General features: G+C 41.3%; 3 protein-coding genes across 3 annotated transcripts; all 3 read right to left on the bottom strand.

Annotated features, from left to right (window-relative positions):
- Positions 1-592: 592 nt before the first annotated feature.
- On the bottom strand, positions 593-2,516 carry s100t (S100 calcium binding protein T). The gene is made up of 3 exons (XM_069695944.1): positions 2,466-2,516; positions 1,232-1,394; positions 593-1,126 (listed from the first exon to the last, which is right to left on the bottom strand). Exons 2-3 carry the CDS (start codon positions 1,391-1,393, stop codon positions 962-964), a joined length of 327 nt encoding a protein of 108 aa, XP_069552045.1. The 5' UTR covers position 1,394; positions 2,466-2,516; the 3' UTR covers positions 593-961.
- A 1,703-nt stretch (positions 2,517-4,219) lies between these two features.
- Positions 4,220-10,194, bottom strand: LOC138619456 (protein S100-A13). The gene is made up of 3 exons (XM_069695945.1): positions 10,035-10,194; positions 4,847-4,970; positions 4,220-4,691 (listed from the first exon to the last, which is right to left on the bottom strand). The coding sequence occupies exons 2-3, from the start codon at positions 4,964-4,966 to the stop codon at positions 4,536-4,538; spliced, it is 276 nt and encodes a 91-aa protein (XP_069552046.1). The 5' UTR covers positions 4,967-4,970; positions 10,035-10,194; the 3' UTR covers positions 4,220-4,535.
- An 877-nt stretch (positions 10,195-11,071) lies between these two features.
- Positions 11,072-12,488, bottom strand: LOC138619236 (protein S100-A11-like). Its single transcript, XM_069695522.1, has 2 exons — positions 12,360-12,488; positions 11,072-11,206 (listed from the first exon to the last, which is right to left on the bottom strand). The coding sequence occupies exons 1-2, from the start codon at positions 12,486-12,488 to the stop codon at positions 11,072-11,074; spliced, it is 264 nt and encodes an 87-aa protein (XP_069551623.1).
- Positions 12,489-13,599: the final 1,111 nt, after the last annotated feature.

Here is a 13,599-nt window from a genome sequence, read left to right as displayed (position 1 = left end):
TCCCATTAATCTTACACCACATGATGAAATGAGAGAAAGAAACATTTCCGGGCTTTCTAACGTCAAAGCTAACTTCCTTTCTAAGTACTCGAAAACATGCACATACCAACACACTTACACAGTACTTTCTTTTGATAGGAAGCAGGGCTTTTTAAACAATCATGGGTGTAGGGCCCAGTCAAGGCCACTTCAGGTTCACATTATTCTACTGTAAAAACAGGAATGTAGGTCGAGTTATTACCTGCGCATACAAATCTTTTGACTTTTTCAGAGCAGAAGAACAGTATAAACTTCACACCACCACAACTGTAACAGTCACTTGTATCTTATACCATACTTAAGTATGACTACTGATGCTGTGTATATCATAAATTTGACATGGATACCAGATATCTAGCTCTAATTTACACTCCTCCACCTCCGGCATATATATTTATTTTTTCTATCCATGTGGCAGAGCAAATTAGGAGCACTTCAATAATCTCCTCTCAAAACTATTGGATTCAAATGAGGGCCACTTGCTGCCACCTGGTGACCAACATTTGTTCTTACTTATTTCTGCTAAAATAAAGCACAGCCAACGTTGCATTGTTAAACTTCACATTTATTATTTTCCAAGGGGAAATCCTTCAGCTTGAAGGTGTAACAAAATGCATGAAAAGAAACAGAAAGAGAGACATACACATATTCAATGATAACAGGTGTTGAAACTGACTTAAACTCTCCAGATTTTCACGTTGTAACAATAAAACAGTTTTGAATGGATTGATAGGACCTTGCAGACAAATACAAACACATCCAACATTTACAGCTCAAGTAACTATTGGACAACTGTGCGTGAGTGTGTGTGTATTTGTGCATGTGAGGTCCACAACAGGATGGGTCTTCGCTCCTGCTTGAACTGCTTCCTCCCTGGAGCATGTGGGTTTCCAGAGTGGACGTGTTTGTGCTGAGGACGTGTTCACTTCTTCTTCTCCTGCTTGTCGTTGAACTCCAGGAAGAAGTCATTGCAGGCCACAGTAAGGGCTCCAACCAATATGATGAACTCAGTGAAATCAACCTCCCCGTCGTTGTTGGAATCCAGGTCTCCCATGACCTTATCTACTGCCTCTCTATCCTGGGCATTCTGCATGTGCGAAAATATGAAACAAAAATATTGTCTGCTTCTGTTTTATACACATAATTTATGTGTGCATTTTATATCCCTTTGCATGTACATTTGCTTCCTTACCCCCAAGTAGTTGCCAAGCTCTGCGGTAAGCATCTCCTTGAGCTCAGCCCTGCTCAGTGTGTATTTGTCCCCCTCATTTCCAGAGTACTTGTGGAAGGTCTGGATCATGAGCTGCATGGCACTCTCCAGGGTGGAGGCGTTCTCTGCGTTGGGCAAAGACATTCTGGAGGGGGACAAGTGGAAGAGAGGGTTGAGAATACAGGTAGAGCAGTCCATGTCAGTACATGCAGAATGTGCTCTGTCAAGCATAGATGATAAATCCATAAGTTTAGACAAATCAATACCGGTTAAAGTCTCTTTTTGTCATGCTCTTTCTTATATACACACACACACTCTCTTTTATCTCTTTTAGACACACTGCCAGTCCAGCTGATAGACAGACAGATAGATTCATGGACAAACCCACATAGAATAGTCAATTACAGGCTACAATACCATCACCGAGATAGTTGCAAAACAGATCTGCTTTGTCTGTCCTGTGACAGGTGAGGTATTTTCCAGGGTTGGAAACCCTGCATACCCCCAGAATCAAGTTTGTTCTAATTGTTTCCTCATCAGGAATGTTTCCTCCCTGCCAGTGGTTCTGATAAGATTTTGCTGCAGATAAACTGATATTCTATCTGTTGTTGCTCTGCCCCAGTGTGCGGACCTGTCGGAGTCAGGACATAGTCAGCAGCCGGACATGTGAGCCAGCTGATAAGAGAGAAACTCTAGGCCAGTTCATCAGCCCAACCAGTTGAGGAGATATAACCGGGACTCACAGAGGCAACCTGATCAGGCTTTTACTTTAGCTCTACCGGATGGCAGAAAACACCGGAGACAGGTGTAAGTCTTTGCCTTTCTTGAACCTATATCACCTCTGAACTGGGAGGACTTTTCCTAACTGCCAATCACAGCTCACATCCGTCTTTTCTCATGGACACAATTTTCCAAAATGCCATGAATCAGCAGCCGGAGAAATGCTTGGAAGTGCATTTTTGGCAAGTTTTATCCTGCTGCTGTCCAGATAACAAGATCAACTAAGGTTTTATACCTTATCAGTGATTGAAGAGAAAACTTTTCCTGTCCTTGTTGCTGCTTTGGTCAAAGACTCTCAACAGACGGTCCAGTTACAGACAACATCATGCAAATATTCTTCTAGTGATAAAAGTCAGGAACCACCTCAGAGAAATGTAGACTGACAGTTTTCAGTGTTGAAATCGGTGCTCCACATCCTCTTATTCTTGTTTCTTACCTGAGTGGTGGATGAGTGCTAGCCTGTCGGTCAGGTGCAGAGGAAGAAGGCAATAGCGACTGATAAGGAGGATGAGGACGACAGCGTCTTAAATACATCCCTTACCCCACCCATCCCACTTGTCCCTTCCTTCTCTCTCCCTCCTTGCACCTGAAACCCCTCTCCTCCTGGCCATCCCCCCCCTTCTCATCCTCCTCCTCCTCCTCCTCCCCACCTACTCTGTTTACGCGCCAGACACCTGCCATCGGCTAAATGGACACCCCTAAGATCCACCTGCCCCTCATTCCCTCAGTTTGTCAGAGATGATAAATACACAAAAAACACCAATGGTACTGTAAGCAAGACATTAAGTGAATTGAAATTCTCATAATATGACCGCAAGCCACAAGTACCCTTGTATACTTAAAAGTGGTCTTGTTATTCTCAGATTTCAACCTGCATCGAGGTGAAATAATTCAACAGGTATTAAGTGTAAATAGAGCAGAATTAGTTTGCAATTGTCACACCTTGATTATCTCAGCTCACTAGACCAGCAGCATTTCCTGAGCACAATGGACTGTGGTGCAGTGACACTGACATATCACTTACTATGTTACAGCTGGCTATTGTGACGGTGGATTACCATGCTCCTCGGTTGTGCAACCATTTTGTACGTCTTGTCAAAACAAAGGAAAGGCTTTGAGGGAGTGCTAAAATAAATAGACGAAGATTAATGATATCATAGCTCTCGTAAATGCGGGTGGTTTTAAGCAGCAAAAAGAAGAGTGTCACAATAAGTGTTGGGGTTGGATGTTTACTGTAGGTGTGGGGGAGGGGAGCGGAGGGGGGAGGGGAGGTGTCATGCCTGATATAGTATCCAAAGGATCAGAGGAGCACCGATGAATGAAGCCATCACACCTGGCAGCCATGCAGAGAAATCCCCACACAAAGACCACAAAACACACAAAGGAAGACACGACAATGCAAGCACACACACACATGCAGATTTTCACAAACATATTCACACCTTACGCTCCAAAACACATGTACTACATGCATACAAACGTGAAAATCACATGAAAAAAAACTCAACTGCAGACACATTTGAACAGGAATAGAAAACATTCTTTAAATAGTTAATCATGTATCCACCAGCTTTAAAGTTGATAAATTGAGGCAGTGAAAGCAATGACAAGTAAATGTAGAGAATAAATGAAAGTCAGAGATAAATATAATCAGTTATATTGAAATGATTGTTCTACAAGACCATACTTATAAAAGTTAAAAAAAAAAATCAACATTAATGCAAGTGCACTTTAATTTCAAGATGTCATAAAATGTGTGTTTGAAAGTGCCATGATTGTAAGAGCATCTTCTTATTTATATGTCTTTGATGCAGTATGCAGCACAGTGTGTGTGCATGCTTGTATGAACCATATGTGTGTATGTATAGTGTTGCAGAGTGGGGGATGGTGCACAATAGGAGGCGTATACTGTATGTCAGGACCTGGTTGCAATAGTTGATGCATCTAAAGGCCGCTGAGTTTGATTAGTCAGGGATGTCATAGCTATATTTAGCAAGTGTTGCAGGTATCTATATAGAAGGAGCAGGTAACATTGCATTGCTGCCTATAGGACAGTGTCAAACCACATCAGATAAACAGCTGTACATGAATAGTGTTTCTGTTGGTTTTCCAGTAGATTTCAAATAGAAGTCAATGGGATTCATCAGCATTTAGACATTTAGACAACAACAAAAATACAAAATCCTGTAGTTTTAATATAAAGCTTTTATTTTGAAAAACACAGCAAGTATCCTTTGTATATTTGACATAACAAAATGACTAGCTCAGAGTCCCTCAATGTGCCCTTGAGATTGGAGATCAATATGGTGTGACTGATAAAAGGTTGATCTGGACAGACATGTAGCGCAGAGCATTACACAGCTGGTTAACTCAGTAAAAATTATTATAGACTGCTGTGGTGTCTACAAAATGGCTGGAACATTTGGAAATGAGAAAAGATACTTAAAAAGCTCAAAAGAGGCTGTTTATTTGAAGATCCCCTGAACATCACAGCTTCACAAGCTGTCTATGATGTTTTTGCATTGGATGCACACAGTCTGTCACTGAAGGAGTTGGCCACGTAGCCAACCAGATGGAGGTATTCCGTGAAGCTGATTTTTCCATCTTCGTTCTCATCCAGTCCCCGCTGCATCTCCTTGATGGCACCGGAGCTTTCTGTATCCTGAAAAAAACACCGAGGGATGAACAGGAGCAGATGGAGAATATTGTTATTACCCGAATAAATAACACTGTGAAAAATGTTCTTATTTTCTGGTGGATTATTTTTGTACAGCGAAGGATGATAGAAAAATCATAAAAAATGATTCATGCCCTTACCTCCATGACACTGCCGAGATTTTTCCCTACCAGTTTCTGGAAGCTTTTCCCATTTATGTTTTCCTTCCCCTTGGAAGATGAAAGAAAGGTGGTCACCACCGTCTTAATAGCTGCCTCCATATCTCTGTGAGAGATTGAGGCAAAGACACAAAGTGGAAAGGACAATTGGGTGTAAGAAGTGGCAAGGAGAGATATGGCCATATCTTAGACAGTCAGACTCTCAGACGTTATGCTGTTAGATGCAGCTCCTGTGAATTTCGTTATTATGAAAATACATTGACATTTGGCCTTGAGTGAATAAAAGGCTTTTTTTCATATTTAGTGCATCAATTGGTTGGGTTGCAGGAAGAAGAAATGTTGGCTGCACGATCTTGGGATGCCTGTGGACAGCTGGTTGATCTTTTATTCTATGCCATCACATAATGCATGTATGTTTCATTTAGGTCTTATATGATACAAACAGTCAAAATTTTGACAGAAAAAGCAACAATTTAAATAAAAAGACAATAATGTTGAACAATATTGTTTTGTTTTATTCGATAAATCAACCCTTGAAATTGTTTTGGAATTGTATTTGTTTATATGTGTGTCAACAAAGACATGGGAGAAAGGTGAGACAAACAAATGATATCAGCATAGAAGAAGAGGAGGATAGATGGAACGGGGAGAAAGGGAGGGACCCGGCCTGGAGGCTCTCCAAGGTAAACAGAGCGAAAGAGAGGGAGTGATGGAAGGCTGAAGAGGAGGGGAGTCTCTAAAGGTAAACACAATGGGAGCTGTGATCTCTGACGGTGGACATCTGATCCCCAAAAGCAAGCAGGAGGCTGTGAGTTCAGATTACTGCCTAATGCCCGTCTGCTGCAGCACACCTCCCCACACACCGCAGGAATACCCGACATGCTGCTCTCACGTATGAACTGAAAAACATCATCACCTGACCGGTCAACCAAACACCGCCAGACAGCCTGAACGCAAACATCCAATGCTTTTCTTATTGAGGCCCTCAAAAATAAAACTGAAATGAAATGCTTTTATATTTTCATTTGATGGCAAATCTGGTATGAAAACAATATCTATGTCCAACTTCCATCAGACATGTCACAGCAGTAGAGGCACACCTGTAAATAATGGCATTAATGATGATGGAATTCCAGTTAGCTGCTTCAGTTTCAGGCTCCTGGTATATTTTTTTCTGGTTTTCTGGGACACTTGAAAAGAACAGAGCCGTTATTAGAAACACCTGTGCTTCTGCTACCAGGACAAATATCTGCAAAGGAAAAGGCCAGTTGTGTCACATAATAAATGAAACAGAGGAGCGTTGATGAGAAAACTCCAGGAAGGTCTCAGATAACCAGAAAATATATTAAACCTCTGTACATTCTCCTGGTGAAGTTAAATTGATAACGCCTTTTCAAACACACAGATCTACACTGCACAGTACACTGCATATTAGGTTTTGAGTGTGCAGTGTGTTAACTCTGGAAAAGTGACAATTTACAGTATAAATCAAAACTGAAAATTAAACTAGAAAAAGCATCTCACAGTTGTATGCCTCCACCAGCAACTCAAGATGCAGTTTACACCCGTGTCTGCCCAGAGTGAAGAGGAGATTTCACTTTCATAAGAATAATATGGACGTGAAGTCACTGTGACCACAACCATCTTTTCACTTTATCATACAAATCCAGGTGAATTTTTGTGTCAAATTTAAAAAAAAATTCCCTCAAAGTGTTCCTGAGATATCATGTTCCTAAGCCTGGGACGGACAGACAAGCCACCAACACAATGCCTCCAGCCACAGCTGGTGTTGACACGGAGGCATAAAAACCCTTCAGCGTGTTATTCTCTCACAATGCAATGTCAGAACAACATGAATCAGCTCCTCACAGCTGCAAAAAATTAAAGCTGATTGCTGTGGTAAAAAAGATCCGGGTACACTTCAGAGAACAAACCACCAATTAAATCCTATTTGTTGATGTCTACCTGTGATGAAAAATTGGCAGTGGCATTCTGAAGTTTGATTGACATCCATCACCGCTTATATCATTTCCTTTTAGTATAAAATAGCTGTAAGAGTTTACTATTTGTTTATCATGTATAATTGTTGTGTAGTGTGTACTTGAGACACAACTACAGTTTGATTCCCATTAATGTTGCATTTTGTCCTGTGGCTTAAAAAAAACAGTAAAGTATGTTGAAAACTGGAAACCCAGTATTATAAACAACATACTGTACAGTAGTCGATATTATTAGTGTGGAGTGTGATATGACATTGATTTCAAACAGTAGGTTAGGAAAATTACTGTGTGGCACATAATTGGAGCATATCAAATGTTATTCCTACAGGAATGAACAGGGTGAAGCGTTACAGCCAGTCCAACGTAGAACATAATGTATCCAGACACAATTCAGCCAACAGAGGGGTATTTCTTGGTTACTCCTATTTAGTTTTCTGTTGTCTCAATGGAGTAGAATTCCAACTACTAGCAGAAAACAAAAGGCCTGAATAAATGCTGCAGATACTTGAGCAGACTTGATAAGTATCAAAGCAGTGTGGGGTGAGGCCTTGTCGCAGGTTTTCCAGTGTGTATTGGAAACTACGACAAGGCCGCGGTGGTAACAGGATGGGTAATGATGATGAGTGCCCGGGATGATGTTGTTGGAGTAACTGTAGAAGCACGGAAATCTCCGATCTGACACAAATGTCACACCTCAATGCTCACACCGTGCACCCACACTGACCCATGAACAAAGACATACAGATGGACGGACAGAAACATAAAAACACACACAGAAATACACACACACACAGATACGCACACACATCTAAAAGAAGGACAATGACAATTAGGACTTCTGCTGCATTAACCTAATTACTGGGTGAGTGAGAGCAGGCACCCAAACCCTGGATTTTGTTTCATGTCTCCCTGTCATGCCAGCACATTGACACACACACACACACACACACACACACACACACACACACACACACACACACACACACACACACACACACACACACACACACACACACACACACACACACACACACACACACACACACACACCTTTTTCAGCATACAAGTGGGCATCTGTCATGAGCATGCTGTTCATCATTATTTAATAGGTTGCTATAATTGTCTCAACACCTTCCTAACATCATCTACAAGTCGAACAGCATGGGAGCAAGTAGTCCTGTGTGTGTGTGTTGTGTGTGTGTGTGCCTATGTTTGTATCTGTACAGGCCATATATCAATATGGCTGGCAGGCCACCATCCATTAGTGTCTCTTCGGAGTGTAATGAGATGAACATGAACCCAAGAAGACATCAGTCAGAACTGGAGACTTCAGGGCGACAGAATGGGTAAAAAGGAGCATGTAGTGAGGTTTGTCTGACAAGAGTGAGAGGTGGCCTGCCCAATGTGTGCGGCGTACACATTTAAGTCTCATACAGTCTCTCAGGACATTCAGACTGAGAGTACGGAGATTGTGATTTGAATGACTCAAGTGGAATGAATGCTTGTGTGAAGCCCGGTTCATTGTGTTTTTGTGTTCTTTTTCAATGACTCCTTTGTGGTAATTTACTGGAATTTTGCACCATAAACATGGTTCGGTGGTTCCCAATTTAAAGCAGCATCTACTTGTGATCTCCAGTGGCATGTCTTGGGGTTATGTAAGTTCACAGAAGAGTGATACTTTACTTTTAGAGGCCTAAATTTGCAAAACTACTGAGCAATTTACAAATGGAAAAAAAAGAAAGAACTGGAAGAACATTTGAAAGAATAAATGGGCTATCTGGTTTCTTACAATTCCTCAGACATATATTGTCACTCCTTAAAACACTGTGACTTGATCTACATATTAAAAACTCCTGCACTATAGCTAACTTTAACTAATAAATGAATTCGGTTGATTAAATGTTTCTCATTAATGAAGTGAAAAGTTATGCAGTAACAATTAGTATTTTGAGAGTTCTGGCAGTTATGTTCTGTTATAAGTTATTTGGCAAACTTTCTCTGCCTGAATTTGTTTTGTTTTGTCTCAAACTTTTTATGTTGCACTGATGCGAAGGAGATTTCCGCTCTCAATGGGGTTGAGAAAGGTTAAGTTATAACGAAAAAACAAATACAATATATGCCCTGTGTCAAATTGTATTGTGCATTGTAACTAGTGAATGTTTAAATTGTGACCTGAGGGGGCTGCAAACAATCTCTTAACACTAAATCATGTTGTTCATGAAGGTTACCTCCTTAATAAGATAAATATTGTGCAGGCTTTGGTGACTAATAGCCTTTATTCATGGTGAGTGATGAAACTAGGTGGGAGACTTGACATGTACAAACCGGTTCACAAGTAAACCAGGTAAGGCCACCCAAGCCACCCCCCTCATCACTTCTCTAAATGAAACAAACCGCCGGAGAAAAATGGTGATATCGCTCAGGCAGAAAGTTTTTAAGTCGATACCCTCACACCCAACGGGGTAGGGGCTCTGCGCCGACACTCCGTAGTTCATGAGCATTCATTAATCCCAGTCCCTGATCAGCTACACCCTGGTCGTATTGTTTGCGTTGGGTGTGTGACTGACTCACTTCCTCCGTGAGCATGTTACCTGTCATCGCCCAGGCCGCTATTTCTCCTCAGCGTCATTAACAACACCAGGTCCAAGCCATTCGAGTCTCACTACCGGAGTCTTATCATAACGTTAATAATTCAGACCGATAGGAGCCAAATCTGACCGCCGTTACAATGATCACACTATGACTGCTTAACGGGGCGATAACGGGCTCGGTGCATATGCCAAATCCAGAGAGCGCCGCGCGTAACGGAGCTGTTAGGGGCTTGCCCGTATTCCACATTTACATTTAGCCCTAGCTAATCCTGACAATTTGTAGGGCGACCAGAGGCAGGACTGACACACTGCAAATAAATAAGTAAACGTGACTTGAGACTCCGGTTTCTCTGGAAGTGTAAAGGGATTGGAGTTAGATTACCATGAACTCGATCCCCGTGGCCATCAAACTGTGACAATATGACGCTCGCGAAGTATACAAAATTGATGACACGGTGCCGAAAATGAGCTAAACTGATCATTTTCTAGGTTGCCTGGAAAAAAAAGTTTGGACTCGTCAGAAGAAACTATTTCATTGTTTAAAGAGGCTCTGCACAAAATAGAATAAACCAGACTCACCTTTGGGACAGGAAACAAAAGGAACTATCTCAGTAACTGCTCTCCTTCTTTCTCGCTGATCCTCCTATCCAGTCTTGTGCTAGATTAAACAGAAACACATCTTTTCCGTGATTTAACTTCTTTCTCCAGCCCTTTTTTTTTTTTTTTTTTTTTTTTTCATTGTCATAGGGCGTGTGCCTGGGAGAGAAGGAATGTAGAGAGGCGCAGCTTAAGCAACACAGCATTTTTTTTTTTTCAGCAACATTGTTACAAACATTTCCGTTGTTCCTCAAAACAGAGTTTTTATGACAAGGTACCATAAATATATTTAGTTTTTCTGTTATTTTTTACACTTGGAGATGTCATCTCTGCATTTCGCACAGCTTATTTTAACATGTTATAACAAATGCGCGTTCATGTTCAAATGCGCGTGTGTTCTAAGCTTTCCCACCAGACAGATGTACCAGAGCCACACCCTGAAACTTGTGCAAATACTGGAAAAAGACAGTGTTGAGATGGAAAAAGGCATATTAAGTAGCTAACAAATGAAGGTCTGGGCAGCAGACTTTTTTTTTTCATTTTATTAAGCTTTTATTTTTCAGTTTTGAAACATGAAATCTTGCTCTGCCAACCCCACACCTCTGTTGGTATTCTGGAGGAGGACGATGATTTCCAGGAATACCAAGAGCCAAGAATGCTCTCACTCATACACATATTCCAATACACTCCAATTCTGCACCTTCATCTTAGACCTATGAGCCCAAGAAGCTGTGTCTGTGTGTGTGCATTCTGGGAAACAGCTAACCAGTTCAAATATGCTAAAACTATACAGTAGTATTCTGTAACAGTGTTTGGAATCAGTATGACAGCTGCTGGTAACAGAGAGTGGGAGGAAAGAAGTGCAGCCTAATGATAAAACAAAACAAAACAAAAAAAACAGCACTGCAGCTGACATGAGGGTGTTATCTCATTTGGCTGCTTTACCATTTTTGAAATGGTATAGCACCAAGACAACTGGGTAAAACACATGGAACTGCAAAAGAGTATCTGAGGACACGCTATTGGCTGAACCCCCCTTGCTTGCTTGCAAGATGCCCAATCAGCTGCCAGAACTCCATGAAGTTGAGCTCGCCATCATTGTTCTTGTCCAATGAGCTCATAAGTTGATTGATGGCAGCAGGGTCACTGGCATTCTGCAGGAAAACAGGAAAACATACACATGTTTATACATGTTCTGAGAAAGGTTAAATGTTAACAGTTTGTAAAGTCAAACAACCCAGACGTCACTGGATGATCTAGTACTTTAAAAGCAATGTGCTGAGGGAGAAGAAACGAAGGCAAGCTGACACCACTGGCACACACAGTTATAACAAGTTAATGCAACATCAGCAGGGGCGGTTTGGCACAAGAATCCATGGCTGTGTCCCCATCTAGTGGCCATTGTGATGATTTCAACTGTTCATGTTAGAGGAAATTCATGGAATTTTCCACACTTGGGAAAAGCAGCCTGTATCCTTTGTTGGGCCTCAGGAACTGCTACTTTCTGTCATTGTGTTCTTGATAAGTCTGCAGAACGCAGACAACATAATCACAACAAGACAATACCAGAGGCTAAGAGTGGAGTCTCTCTGGGATGACAATGCTTTCTTTATGAAAAACTCATTGTCTACGTGCAACATGTAACATGTAACATGAAACATTAAATGTGGCGCCATATCCTGTTACAACATGAGGTGTAGCTGCTCCTTTCTGCTCAAGGCCACAGGCAGGAAAGAGTCAAATATTCCAAGTACTGTTGTATGACTCAAAAGTACAGAAAGACCACATCTGTTAAAGACTGCCCACATAAATAAATGATGACTAACACTTAATTACATGGTCACAGCAAAAAAAACCTCCAATGTGGCATCCAGATGATACCCATTTCAACAAGACTCTGCCTTTGAAAGAAAACTATGACTTGACTCTGAAGTGTACTTCACTTGATACTCTTGACTGTTAAACTTGTAGCTGAGAACCGTAACTCATAAGATATATGCGTGCACACGTGTACGTACAGACACACACACACACGCACACGCACACACACGCACACGCACACACACACACACACACACACACACTTCCCCTCCACAGCATAAACCAGCCTGTTTACATAATGTACGAATGATACATTTTGAAAGAACAGACAAACAAAGTAATTCTGTGAATATTTAAATGGGTGTAAAAGATATTGGAGTAAATACCCTCAACCTGCTGATTTGTATTAAACCAATGCACAAATACAGCTATAATAGACTGCTGCATTTCTGTAATACTTCTATTTGTTAAACCTTGAATCCTTACCTTGACAAAGGTAGGGAGCTCTGATGTGATTAGTCTGCAAAACTCATCTCTGCTCAGTGTGTCAGAGGAACCATCACTGCCAGCATAAATCTTGAACTGGGACACCAGCACACAAATGGCAGACTCCATCATAGGCTGAAAGACACAGAAGAAGGACCAGTTTTTCAGGGCAGAAAAGAAACAAAAACAGCTTCCTTATGATAAATATTAAATCCCTGGTAGGATAAAAGGCGGATAACAGCATCTCTAACTAGATATTGATCTGGAAACAAAGATCGTGGAGACTCACCAACTCCGATATGCGTGGGGGGTATGTTGTTAGGACACAAGTCTTTCTTGTGTTTTTATAGCCTACCCTCTGCTGGTAAAGAAAATAAGTTACTACAACCAGTAAAAAATTTACACCATGTTTCCCAAAAACCACTGAACTTTTTCCATGATGTAATTGCATTTTCATATGCAACTTCAGTAACCTGTCTCTGGTAGGAGTTATGGATTAATGGTTGCATCACCTCATTCAGGAAAAGCCCATTCAAACAGACTGAAAATTGGAGTTAGGGCAGGTTAAACATATTACAATGTATGTGCACATGTAGTTAGTATTTTTGAATGTTTTACTAAGCTCATGCCCATGCATGGACAACCGCCTCAATTTCTTTCCTTCCCCGTGTATGAGTATGAAACAGTGGGCACAATGCTGTTACTGAGCAAAAACAAGACAATAAATCAGATATAATTATACAGTCCATGTTGGAAAAACTTTCTGAGAATGAGGCACTTGGGTTTCACCTCAGGAAAGTTGTATTATTTAAGCCAAAGCTCTGACAGGTTGTGCACAATTGGCATATTAGGGAGGCAGTTAGTGCTAACAAGCACATTGGCTTTATCATCTAAATACTCCCAGACCTTGTTTTTGTGTCTCAGCTGCATGACACACACACACACACACACACACACACACACACACACACACACACACACACACACACACACACACACACACACACACACACACACACACACACACACACACACACACACACACACACACACCTTTACTCCCATATACCTGAAACAGCAGTCTACAGTTCCCCTCCTTCTGTTCCCTCGGCCATCGTTGAAGAAGGAGAGTGCAGAAACTAAAACAAAATAAATGGCTTATGGAGAGGACTGAGAAATTACTCTGCTGTATGCAGTAGCATAAAGGTATTAGGGCTTTCCAAGGGGCAAAGCCTCTGGC

Source organism: Brachyistius frenatus, unplaced genomic scaffold (assembly GCF_029030835.1).
Source record: "Brachyistius frenatus isolate BFR_SWC_R1_liver_20210118 unplaced genomic scaffold, ASM2903083v1 Contig_20, whole genome shotgun sequence".
NCBI lineage: Eukaryota > Metazoa > Chordata > Actinopteri > Embiotocidae > Brachyistius > Brachyistius frenatus.
The sequence above is the reverse complement of the archived record's forward strand: the minus strand, read 5'-3'. Positions and strand labels throughout refer to the sequence as shown.

Bases quoted from the DNA above. Each gene is read 5' to 3' on its own strand.
- LOC138619456 (XM_069695945.1), bottom strand. From the start codon at position 4,966: ATGGAGGCAGCTATTAAGACGGTGGTGACCACCTTTCTTTCATCTTCC. The intron at 4,692-4,846 runs GTAAGGGCATGA...TGTTTTTTTCAG, and splicing joins ATCTCGGCAGTGTCATGGAG to GATACAGAAAGCTCCGGTGC.
- LOC138619236 (XM_069695522.1), bottom strand. From the start codon at position 12,488: ATGGAGTCTGCCATTTGTGTGCTGGTGTCCCAGTTCAAGATTTATGCT. The intron at 11,207-12,359 runs GTAAGGATTCAA...GTTTTCCTGCAG, and splicing joins AGCTCCCTACCTTTGTCAAG to AATGCCAGTGACCCTGCTGC.
- s100t (XM_069695944.1), bottom strand. From the start codon at position 1,393: ATGTCTTTGCCCAACGCAGAGAACGCCTCCACCCTGGAGAGTGCCATG. The intron at 1,127-1,231 runs GTAAGGAAGCAA...TCGCACATGCAG, and splicing joins AGCTTGGCAACTACTTGGGG to AATGCCCAGGATAGAGAGGC.